The 13,208-nt window shown below is 38.6% G+C and overlaps 2 protein-coding genes across 3 annotated transcripts in view; both read right to left on the bottom strand.

The window, feature by feature from the left end:
- Positions 1 to 13,208, bottom strand: part of RABGEF1 (RAB guanine nucleotide exchange factor 1) — a 45,700-nt gene that overhangs the window by 25,545 nt on the left and 6,947 nt on the right. The window lies entirely within an intron of this gene.
- LOC119241484 (small nuclear ribonucleoprotein G-like) lies at positions 1,708 to 2,087 on the bottom strand. The gene has a single exon (XM_037506786.2). It carries the CDS (start codon positions 1,941 to 1,943, stop codon positions 1,755 to 1,757), a length of 189 nt encoding a protein of 62 aa, XP_037362683.1. The 5' UTR covers positions 1,944 to 2,087; the 3' UTR covers positions 1,708 to 1,754.

The following is a 13,208-nucleotide window of genomic DNA, read 5'->3' as shown; positions in this document are numbered from 1 at the left end:
TGAATACTTTTTTTCAAATTAAAAAAATTTAACATGTACCAAGTAAGTGATGTGATCAAAGCATCAGAATAAATTCTAAATTTGAGATGGTATCCTAGGTCCTTCACAATCTAGGTCCAATTAACATGAGATTACAATTTGCCACTATCACTACATGCTCAATATTACTCAGGTACTTAATTATTTCTTACAACCAAGGTGGATATTATCCATCGACCGATGGATATTATCTCCATTTTATCAGTGATAAAAACTGAGGTTCAGATATTTTCAGAAGTGTGTTAACTACTGAATACAGCAGCAACAAAAAATAAAATAAAATAAAAATACAAGCAACAAAGAGATTTAAAAGCAGGCAAGACTCCAGGATCCTGTACCATATTGTTCCCCATCTATTTGTCTAATCTCACATCCCTGAGCACAGAAACTTTCAATTAGATTACCATTTCCCAAATAAATCATGTATGTTCATGCCTCAGTCTAGAATTTTTTTTACTGTACTTTTCTTCTGCTTTTTCAAAGATGATTCCTTATTGGAAACTCATTTTAAGGGCCATCTCTTCAATGAAGATTCTTATGAGCTAGCTCCCTCCCAGCATTAACTCTGAGACTGTCTTCTGGTAACACATATTTAGGAAACCAGTTATATCATTCTAGTTTGTTAAAAAGAATCATCTCTATATTTGTCTTCTTCACTTGTAGACTAGAAGCATCCTGAGGAGTTGATTTATACTCCCAATAAAACACAGCATGGACACTAAGGTGTTCAATGTATGTTCTGCATTGTATGTGAAGACAGGGCTGTTTTGTGCTCAGCCTTCATTTGGACAGTGAGTAAGCTTCTCTATAATATTTGACACAAATATGAGGACTTACGCAAGGTATAAAGTCAGAAAGTTGTTTGAAAAACCAATAAAAATGTGCTGAGTTGATTATGAAACCAGAGAACTTTTAATTATGGCTTTACTTTTTAGAAGATCAGCAAAATAAACTGGATTTTCTGCAAAGCTATTTCCCAAGTAAGATTCCTTACTTGGCAGGTTAAGTATATTAAGGTAGTCTTCCTCTTTGGCAATCAATTGTATTTGACCAGTCTTGCAAGGTTGAATCATTTGGCAATCCCTATTCTCTTCTTGCTGCTACCATGTTTTTACTGTTGAGAGAATGAGGGAGAACCGTCTGAAAGCTTCTAAAGGGGGAGGGTGGGATTATTATTCCTTGTATTCCTTGAATACAGGAATAAATGATATGATTTTGGACAAGTGTAGAAAAACTGACTGAATCAAATATTTGCAAATATAAAATCATCTATTCATGTAAACTGAGGAATTTATATCCCCATTTCAAAGTTGACAGGACAAAGTTCCAAGGGATCAGGTACTTGCATAAGGTTACACTCATTAGAATTAAAATTTGAAACACTATGTAACAAGTTCCAATGTCTGTTTTCTACTAACACTAATAAGCATATCTTATTTTTTCATAGCATCAGAATCATATTAAAAAGTGCTATCCAACAATTTCCAATTAAATTCATGGAATGGAATGGCCCTAGGTTTTTTTTGATTTTTTTTTTTGACTATTACAAAAGTTTATTTAACAAAAAGTTCCGTAGAAAATGTACACGACCCAATTTTTATATCATAGTAAAAAGATGCTGTGGAAGCAGACATGGGGAAGCAACTGATTTCTCTGGCAAACACAGCCACTGCTTATACTCATTCCAAGGCTTCTAACATGATGATACTATTTCCTCATATTACCACCATTCCAATATTGTTCTGTTGCCCACTAGTTGCCATCTCCACACACTCATCTATCACAAGATTCATAAAGGGATCAAATCCCCGTAATATTCCTTGGACATGGCTGCCACCATTTAATTTCACTGACAACTTTTTGTCCATAAATTTTTTCAACTTGGGAGGGTGAGCTTTGCTCATGGTGTCTACTCCCTGGGCTCAAAGGTGCCTCCACATCCACGGCCTCTGTCCCACTCTAAGATTTATTTTATTTATTTATGCATGTAAGAGCTGGGGTGTAGGTCAGAGGTGCAGAGGGATGAGAGGATTCACTGAGACAGAGTGGGGAGCAGAACAGGCAGATTGACTGAAATACACTGCTGAGGGGAGCAGCAGATGAGACAGGAGAAGTCTGCTGCGCTTTGTGGGTTAGCTCCCTGGTGAGGATTGAATTTGTGCTGCAGTGGCTGGTGATAGCTTCACAGTGGTAAGACTCAACCTTTTGTGTCAGCAGGGAGGCTCCCCCTTGTTCTTTACATAAACAAATAAACTGCCAAATAAGCACAGAAAAGTGGCACTACGCAGTGTAGATTCAAGAAAAAGTCCAGACAAAATTAAGTCCCAAGTCTTGGTGACTCTACCATTAACTTAACTCTAACATTCCCTAAGAGTTGACTATATGCAAAGAATTAAGCTAGATGCCATTGATAATTGATAGAATATGTCCTGTGTCCTCAGGAAGCTCATAATCAAAAACACAGACATACTGAAAAGTGCATAAAAAGACAACATGCTATGAAAATGGAGGAGAAGACGTCAGGTAATTCTGCGTTAGGAGTATGGAGAGAGAACTTGGGCCATAGAGTGGAGGTGTTGATCTCCAGCTGAACCTTAGGTGGTCTCAGAGAGATGATACAAAAGAGGAAGAGCATTGCAGTCAGAAAGAACATTTTTCACAAAAAAAAAAACAGTGACAGAAAAGCAAATGTAGAACATAATGTAGTATAAATGGGAGATAAACTGGAGAAGTTAGGTGTGAATTCAAATTGTAGTGTTTTAAAACTCCAGTTTAGAACAGGTTTGTATGGCTCCTGAGGAGATAGCATCAGGTGTGAGCTCAACGTTGGGATGCTGGTGGGGGGAGAGGTGGCTGGGTACAGAGAGGGAGGCCCAGGGAAATTTGGGAGCAGAATGCTGAGCTTCAGGTATCACTTCAGAACTTGCCTCCACCCCCTCTCCCCATCCCTGTCTGCATTCATGGCTCTGTGCTACCCCACGGCCATGGGTGACCAAGAATGTGAGCAAGCCAAGGCACAGCCTCCACTGCAGGTGCCATGCCAACCACACCAAATTCATGCTGGGCATAACGAGGAGGTGTGTGACTTTGCAACCTATTATTGGCACACCCTGGAACTGCTCAAGGTTGGGGGCCCTCGGTTAGAAAAGGGTGGGGACATACATCTGAACCAAGAGGAGAAAAGGGCTGAGTAAAGAACTGGTTGTCATCAGGAAGGCAACTGCCAATAAAGACTCCCCACTTCTGTGCAGAAAGAAAGTCTTTTCAGAAAAAAAAAAAAAAAAAAAAAAAACTAAAAACTCCAGGCTAGAGTCTGGATTGAGGTATCATTGAAAGCCCTGGAAAAGGGGAAATAATAAGATCTCTATTTTAAGACATTAAACTGAAAAGGTAGAAGTACTGTCTTCTAGTTTGGTGAAGTGAGGAAGACAATAAATCCTCACCCCCAAAATCAACTATAAGCACATTCCTTTTGGTGGCACACATACAAAAAAATAACTATAAAGATGAACCAAAAATTCTTCTCTGTTGATGGATCTACATGTGAGCCAAGGAATACAAGGTGTCTATAAAATTATATAGCATAACAGAGTTTCCTGGGGTGATGAAACTGTCCAGTATTCTGATGGTGGAGGTGCTTACACAAATCTATACATGTGTTAAAATCCACAGAACTGTATACTCCACCAAAATTCAAGTTTAGTGTATGAAAAAAAACACAACTCGAGAGGCAATCTAGGTTGGACTGGGAAAATATGCAAAACAGGAGATGGGGTAGTCATGAAGATACAACTACAATAACCTCATAACTCACAAAAAGATAACCCCCTTTTTTTTAAATTAAGAGCTCTGAATAAACACTTCCCCAAGGAAGATATACACATGGTCAATAAGCATATGAAAAGATGTTCAACTTCCTTAGGGAAATGCAAATCACAATCACAATGAGATATAGGATAGTTAAGAAAGTCAGATAATAGCAAGGATTGGCAAGGGTGTGGAGAAATTGGATCTTACTGGATCTTCACAGCTGGGGGGAATGTAAAATGGTGCAGCCACTTTGGAAAATAGCCTGAAAGTTCCAAATAATTAAACATAGAATTACCATATAATCCAGCAATTTCACTCCATGAGAAATGAAAACATGTTTGTACAGCAACTTACACATACGTGTATAACAGCATTAACCATAGTGGCAAAGTGTGGAAATAACCCAAATGTCTACCAACTGATGAGTGGATATGCAAAATATAGCATATTCATCCAATGGAATATTGTGGAAGTAAGTAGTGACACATGCCACAACACAATCAACCATGAAAACTTGCCTGTGAAGGAAACCAGTCATGAAAGACCACGTATTATATGAACCCACTCATGAAAGTCCAGAAGAGGAAAGCAAAAGAATGGATTAGGGGGCCTCCCTGGTGGCACAAAGGGTTGATGCATAGCACCGTGGAGCGGTCCACAGCCTCTGCAGCACGATTTCAATCCCCGGCCGGCCAGGGAGCAACCCACATGGCACAGCAGACCTCTCCTGACTCGCCTGCTGCTCCCCTCAGCAGTGTATCTCGGTCGATCTGCCGGTTCTGTTCCCCACTCTGTCTCTGGTGAATTCTCTCACCCCTCCCCCACATCCCTGGCCTGTATGCATAAATAAATAAATCTTTAGAAAAAAAAGAAGAATGGGGCCTCCCCGGTGGCGAAATGGTTGAGCCCTGGGTTGCGAAGCTGCCTGCAGCCTCTGCAGCGCCGGTTCGATTCCGGCTGCTCCCCAGCCCCCGGAGGAGGGTCCCACATGGCGCTCAGACCTCTCCTGCCGCCCGCTGCTCCCCTCAGCGGTGTACTTCGGTCCTTCTGCCTGCTCTGCTCCCGCTCTGGCTCTGCTGAATTCTCTCACCCTCCCGCACTTCTGACTGAACCCAGTGCTTGTATAAATAAATAAAAATAAATCTTAAAAAAAAAAAAAAAAAAAGAATGGATTGGAAGATTCTGAGGACTGAGAGGAAGAGGATAGGAATAAAAGAAATAGTTAAAAGATCATGGGTATTTCTTTTTGAGGTGATAAAATTGTTCTGAGGTTGACTGTGGTGATGGTTGCCATTGAATTATGTCCTTTAAATGGGTGAATTCTATGGTTTGAAAATTATATCTCAAACCTGATTTTTTTTTTTTTAAGCAGGAGGACGAAAGCAAAATTAGAGATTTGAAGCACTCCTCTGGTTTTAAAGGTGGAGAGGATTCTAAGCCAAGGAACGTAGATGGCTTCTAGAAGCTAAGAATGATCCCTGGCTGACAGCCAGTAAAGAAATGAAGATCTCAGTCTTATAACCACATGGAATTCAATATGGAAACAGATTCTCCCCATACCTCCCAGATTAAGAGCCTAGGCTTGGGCCTCCCTGGTGGCACAAGGGGTTAAAACGCAACCTATGAAGCTGTCCACAGCCACTGCAGTACAAGTTCGATCCCTGGCCAGCCAGGGAGCTACCCACATGGCACAGCAGACCTCTCCTGACTCGCCCGCTGCTCCCCTCAGCAGTGTATTTCAGTCAGTCTGCCTGTTCTGTTCCCCACTCTGTCTCTGGTGAATCCTCTCACCCTCCACACCTCTGGCATGTACCCCAGTTCTTGTATACATAAATAAATAAATCTTTAAAAAAAAAAAAAAGGGCCTAGGCTGGCCAAGACCTAAATTTTGACCTCTTAAGGTCTTAGCAGAGTACCCAGCTAGGCTGGCCAGGAGTCCCAACTTAAAGAACTTTGAGATAGTATATTGGTGTTGTTTTAATCCACTAAATTTGTAGTAATTTGTTCTAGAAACCACAGAAAATTAATACATTCCTCCTTTCCATTTCTCCTTTTGGGGGCCTTTGTAACTGTGTTCTAATACCTCAAATGCTGTGCTCACTCTTAAGTCATACTCTAAAATACTACCTACCCCAACCTACGCAGCTGGGCTCTCATGGCTAATCTAGACTCTGTAGTTTCTCCAATATCTTACCCATCTTACCCATTTCTAACAAATATTTATTTGCTTATTTACCTGTTAGTTTGGTTTTTTTAACTACTAAAATGCAATGCACTAAGGACAGAGACCTATTTTTCTTCTTCACTCTTAACATTTCTATCATTTAAATAGTGCCTGCCATGTCATGATGTTCAATTATTTGTTGACAGAACAATGAATAACTGAATAAGGCTATTGACTAGCTCAAGGAACAATTTGACTGTGGAGCAATGGCACATAACAAATGCTTAATACAAAAATCCTTCCCCCCGCATGACTGATCAGCCATTACTTAAAAATTATATATGCAAATCAACTCTAAAGGGAAAAATAAACACCTGCTGAATGGTTAAACAAATTGTGGTATATAAATACATACAACAGAATATGTGACAATGAAAGAACAAGCTATGAATACATACAATTTGAGAATTATGCTGAGTAAGAAAATCCTCATGAAGATTATGCTAAGAAAAAAATCTCAAAAGGCCACACATATTGTATGATTTGACTTATACATTCTGGAATGATGAAACTACAAAAATGGAGAACAAATTAGTGCTCTTAAGGGGTTAAGAATGGTGGGGGATGAGGGGATAAAGGAGGGTAAGGAAAGGTATGCAGCAAAGTTAATCTAGCACGTCCAAACTGCTTAAATCATGCACCTTTCAGAAGGGTGTGCTTTGAGTGCTCTTGGCTGACTCCTGGCAGTTGAAGTCTTGGACTTCCTTATATACTAATTGATACGTATTTGGAGCTTTGGACCACACTGTACCAGCTTGTGTAGTTTGTACAAACAGTGTGATGTATGGTGAACACCTGCTTTTCTTCTGGAGTTGCAGTAACAATGATCAATCATAAAGGCATTTGGGCCTGTGTGATGAGCTTCCAATAAAAAGCTGGAATCCTAGGCTTAATGAGCTCCCATAACAGAAAACACTTCACAAATGCTGCGACAGTTTGTTGCTGGGGGACTAAATGTACCCTATGCAATTCCACTTGGAAAAGACTCTTGGAAGCTCATGGCTGGTATCCTCCAAACTCTGCTCTATGCACCTTTTTGCTGTAATAAAACACAGCCAGCAGCACATGAGCTCTGTGAGTCCTTCCAGAAAATTACCAAACCTGGGCACTCTCGGGGACTACTAACACAGGGCATGAGGGAGTTCTCAGTAGTAATAGAATGGTTCTGTGGTGGTTACAGGAGTCCACATAGGTGCTAAAATGACAAAAAAAACATGCATACACATGTCAACTTCTTGATTTTCAGACTGTGCTGCAGTTACAATATACTAGACTTAACCATTGGGGCAAACTCTATACAGGACTTCTCTATTATCTTGGCAGCTTCCTGTTAATCTGTAATTTCAAATTACAAAGTTTTTTTAATTCCCACTTAAAATTATTCTTACTGAATGATCAATTGCCTGAGATTTAATAATGTCTTTCATGGGCGTACACATCTGTCCCTAGTCAGTGGGGCCACAACCAGAGGCAAATTAACATCATCAAAGCATCCAGGAAGAAAGTGAGAAAGGCCATACCCAGTTACTAGTTCAGGCATGAACGCCAATAAAAAGACTTTCATTGAGCAACCTGGATATAAAGAACACATAATTCAATTAACCCACTCACATTAGGGAAGGCTAAATAAAAATGATTTCTATTGCTGGGACAATTGAGATTTCTGTGAATTTTGCTTAGGGCTAGGATTTAATCTGAGGTAAAGTAGCCCCCAAAAAGGCCAGGGAATACAAAGCCCACAAGAGTTGTGGGTAGTTCTTTTCTAACGTCCTACATACAAATCAGACTCCTCTCATTAAAAAAGGCAAAAACCAAAAATACTTTGAATTTGAGTAGCTTCCCACTATTTGCCTTGTGAGAATTCTGCTTCTATCCTTTTTTTTTTTCTTTCCAAATTATGTTTATCGAGGTAAAGTAGCTTTACCTCTCTGTATCAGCTCCTAGGGTTAAAGGTTCAAACCTCTATAAGCACATATTTTCACACCCTTCGTACCACCAGCACCTCAACAATCATCCACTAGGTTCCATGGGCCTCTTTCCTTCCCCAGTCCCATGCCTATTTTGGGGGTCAGTCTCAAAGATCATTCCTCTTGGCATTTCACCAGAGATTTACAGAAAACATCAAATCAACTCTAGCAAAATGATAAACTATCCTTTGGGCTCAGTTAAAAAATAACACTTTATAAGTAAGCTTTTTTTCATTAAATGTCCTTTTTTTCCAGTTATAGAAAAGATGTTTACTCTTAAAAACCTAAGATATACAAAAAGAAAAATAGAAAGAAAATAAAAACATCACCAGAGACAGTCACTATATTCTTGTAGTGCTTTCTCTACTTATCACTCATTTTATTCAACAGATATTAATATACTGATTTATATCATGTGACAGATACATAGGATAAAAATGTAAGTAAAAGTAAAGTTTTAGTCCTAATGGAGTTCACTGTCTAGTATGGGAGCAATGACTATATATTGAGAAAAACTGATAAAAGAAATTAAAACTTTATGAACACCGTGTCTATGTGAAATATGTATACATGAAATCTATACATCTCTAGCAACAAAAAGTAGGGAAACAAAAATAGATCTCATTCATATCAGTATCAAAATATAAAAACATGTAGGGAGTATTTTAATTTAAAAAATGTGATCTACATAAAAAACTAAGATATTTAGGAGACATACAATAAAACATACTAAAATACAGTGTAAGAAAACTAAATATTAAAATGGCAAATGTTTCAAAATTTCTAAGTTTACTGTAAATGACCATAAGATTCCCAAAGATATTTTTAACATGACAAAATTATTTCATATTTCATTGGTAATAAACAGATGAGGGCCTCCCCTGGTGGTGCAGCGGTTGAGAGCTGGGCTGTGAAGCTGCCCGCAGCCTCTGCAGCGCCGGTTCAATCCCCAGCGGCCGGAGGAGAGGGTCCCACATGGTGTGCAGACCTCTCCTGCAGCCCGTTGCTCCCCTCAGTAGTGTATTTCGTCGGTCTGCCTGTTCTGTTGCCCGCTCTGGCTCTGGTGAATTCTCTCACCCTCCCGCGCTTCTGACTGTACCCAGTGCTTGTATAAATAAATAAATAAATCTTAAAAAAAATAAACTGATGAACAATTTTTTAAAAATTAACGAATTTAATTTACTGAATTTAAATTTTCTGGGGAAAAAACCCTGCTTAAAATAGTGTGAATTTAAACAACAGATCTGGCAAATCACTTAGAATAGACTGATTAAAAAATGAATGCTAATGAACTGAATAAAATAGTATTAAAGGAAGGAGAAGAGAAGAATTTTCAGTAAGCAGTATCAGAATAACTGGTCAATAATCTAATACCTTCAAATTAATTACAGGTATCTTTAAGTGTTAGTCTTTTAAAGACAAAGACAAAATAGAAAGTACTAAAGATTAAGTATGTATTTATGAAACTTCTGAAGAGGTGAAAGTTATCAAGGTTACAAGTCACAAGGGAAATCAAAAGGGGAATATTTGAATATATAAATTGAAACTTCTATCTAGTTTTAATTTAAAAAGCCCCACTAGGAACCAAAATAGAAAGGCATATAAGAGCTAGAAAAAATATTAATAGAACAATGAAATGTTTAGCATAGTTAGGAAGCATACCAAAAAGAAAAGAATTTATATATGTGTTGTACAGACATTTGTTATACAGACATAGAAGACATACAATAAGACATACTAGAATATATGGGCCTCCCTGGTGGTGCAAAGGGTTAAGTCTCAGCACTGTGAAGCTATCCAAAGCCACTGCAGCATGAGTTCAATCCCCAGCCAGGGAGATGACCCACATGGCCTAGCAGACCTCTCCTGTCTAGCCCGCTGCTCCCCTCAGCAGTGTATTTCAGTCAATCTGCCTGTTCTGCTCCATACTCTGTCTCTGTTGAATCCTCTCACTCACCCTGCACCTCTGGCCTACACCCTGGCTCTTGTATGCACAAATAAATAAAATACATGTTTAAAAAAAAAAGGCATAATAGAATGCAGTGTAAGAAAACTAAACATGAGCTGACCATTCACAAAATGGGAAACAGAAATATCAAAGGAACTATATATATTGGTATGTACTACCAAACTGGTTTCACAAAAAAGGTTCTACCAATTTACTTCCTATCTACAGTATATGAGAGAATATACTTCCCCACAAACTTAAAAACACTGCATTATTCTTCTCTGATTTGTGTCACTCTAAAAGGCAAAAGAAATCATTTCTTTTTTAATTTGCATTTCCTTACAAAGGTTAACCATCCTAACAAATATTTATGATCATTAGTATATTTTCTTGAAGAAATTAACAGTTCATATTCTTTCCTCATTTTTCCATTATCTTTTTTTCCTTTTACAGGTGTTCTTTTTATATTATCTTTTAAGTCTTGGTTTTACATGTTATGAAGACATAATAGAAGTTTTAATCAAAGACTTGGGGTTTCAAATCTGTATCCATGTTTTACCAACTTTCACATCATTAAAAACAATGCACTAAAATAAACGAATATTACACAGAGACTCAGTGGTAGAGTGCCAATTTTAAATATAACAAAACAAAGTATCTTAACACTTGCCTACTCAAATAATTCCAAATGATAATAAAACCCAAGGAATATAATGTACAGTTTATATTACTGGAATGAGCAGAGCCAGCAGAGCGGCATTCTTAGGGAGTGAGTGCTAGACAACAATCTTCTTTTGTACTAAGTCACACCCTTTAGTGAAGTGAAATTATAACTACAGTCTGCGCATGCCGTTCTCTGAGCTCAAAATTACATGCAAAATAATCTGGCTTCTCTGGCCTATGCCCTACCATACTCTATACTCTTTTCCATGATTCCCGAATTCCCCAATTGGTCAATTTATTTGACAAATGACTGGCCAAAAATAATCTCTTGTGGCTCCACCTCAAGTAACAGCAAACTGCAATACAGTTTCAATAATTAAAGGGTTTCTTTGCAAAGTTTCACTCTCTGACTCCGCAAAGTGATACAGATACACACATATATGAGATAAGAGAAATACAAAACACAATTGCCTGGACTGAAAATGCATTCAGATTATTAGATGGCGCCATCAAATATAAGTTAGTATGTGTTTAAGATTGTGTGTAACAAAAAATTAACCCACTTAAGCTGCAGAAACTTTTAATGGCTGCTAAAACCATCTTATCTGTAGTGCGTGGAATTGTGTTCCCAGGAAGACAGATAGAACCCTAATACTGTGACTGTGATTTGATCTGGAAATAAGGTATTCGCAGATGTGAGATCATAATGGAGTAGGATAAGCCTTGAATCCAATGACTGGCAGTGTCCTTAAAGAAGGTCTTGAGACAGACACAGAGGCCATGTGGCCATGGAGGCAACAGATTGGAGTAATAAACTGCAAGCTAAGGAACTCCAAGGACTGCCAGCAACTATCTTCCCTCGAGCATTCACAGTGATCATGGCACTGCTAGACTTGGTTTCAGACTTCTAGTTTCTAGAACTGTGAAAGAATTTCTGTTAAGTCACCCAGCTTGTGCAAATTTGTGACAGCAGTCCTAGGAAACTAATAAACCATCTAATAAGAATTGTTGCAAACTTTATAAATAATTAAAAGAAATGTGTTTTCCACAATTTGACATAGAACTATAGGTCATCAGCATCACTTGTTCTTCACAAATAGGGCAATCTCATATTCTAGTTAGCAAGAACAGTCCTGGCTTATGCTTGGTGCCCTAGCATAAAAGCACACATGATTCTCAAAATGACCTGCTTTGGATAATAAATTACATGATCATTTTATTTAACAAACCTAGAATATCCTCTGCCCACCTTCAAATCCCACCCTATTCAACTAACATCTGATTCCCCTTTTCCCACTGACAGACTAATTCTATTTCACTAATTTCTACAGCATTTTACACATACAGCTATTATAACAGTTCTAGTCTATTACAATTACATGCTTACACGGCCATTCCATATTCTTAGGGAATTAATACACTGTGAGGAACAGAGATGTTTTCTAAATATATTAAATGGCTTATTCAGAGTATCTGCATAGAGAATTTTCTTTCACTTTTGTCCATTATACACTCTCCAGGGCCCAAAATAGGTAAGGGTAGAAAATTAAAATTAATTTATCATAAAGCAGTGGTTTTTAAACTTTAGCATGTATCACTTGGAGAACTTGTTAAAACAAATAGCAGAACCACATCAGACTTTCTAATTGAGGAGGTCTGGGGTAGGGCCTGAGAATTTGCATTTTTAATATTTTTAACAAATTCCCAGATGTGGCTGAGAATAACTCTTTGAGAACCACTACTATAAAGAAAGCACAATAATTAATGAAAGATTAATTTATTCTCATTACTTCATTCCTATTGAGAAACTCCCTTTTCTAAATATGGTAAAGTAGCTTGTAGCATACCAACCAACACTCTTGGTGAGAACTAGAAAAGCTAGATACATCTTTAAAATCTATGTTAGGGCCTCCCCGGTGGCGCAGCGGTTGAGCGCTGGGTTGTGAAGCTGCTCACAACCTCTGCAGCGCCGGTTCGATCCCCGGTTGCTCCCCAGCCACCGGAGGAGGGTCCCACATGGCGCGCAGACCTCTCTTGCCGCCCGCTGCTCCCCTCAGCAGTGTACTTCGGTCCTTCTGCCTGCTCTGCTCCCCGCTCTGGCTCTGGTGAATTCTCTCACCCTCCCGCGCTTCTGACTGTACCCAGTGCTTGTATAAATAAATAAATAAATCTTTAAAAAAAATTAAAAAAAATAAAATCTATGTTAAAGACATCAGAAAGCAGCTAAAGTAACTAAGACTAGAAGGGTCTAGACTCTGGGAGGAAAAAAAGGAACTACAGAGAAATAAGATGACACTTCTAAATCCACTTGCCCCCCAAGTTCATTTGCTGATTCTGGGGCAAAAGACTGAGAATCCAGACTTTCCTTAGGCAAAGGAAGCCAGAGAGATTTAGGAAAAGACCAAAAGCAAGAATCAAGGAGATACCCATGAAAGAGGAAAGTTAAAGAACTGGGCCCAGTAACAAAGCTGGTTTCCCCATGAAAATATTTGGCAAATTCTGTAGCCACCCAGAATCTGAAAATTAAGAAGAATTTTCAGCAACCTCACTGTTCTCA

Source organism: Talpa occidentalis, unplaced genomic scaffold (assembly GCF_014898055.3).
Source record: "Talpa occidentalis isolate TD23 unplaced genomic scaffold, MPIMG_talOcc4v2.1 talOcc4.12, whole genome shotgun sequence".
In the NCBI taxonomy this organism is placed as follows: domain Eukaryota; kingdom Metazoa; phylum Chordata; class Mammalia; order Eulipotyphla; family Talpidae; genus Talpa; species Talpa occidentalis.
Note: the sequence above shows the minus strand (reverse complement) of the source record. Positions and strands in the feature narration are given on the sequence as shown.

Coding starts and splice junctions, on each gene's coding strand:
- LOC119241484 (XM_037506786.2), bottom strand. CDS start 1,943: ATGAGCAAAGCTCACCCTCCCAAGTTGAAAAAATTTATGGACAAAAAG.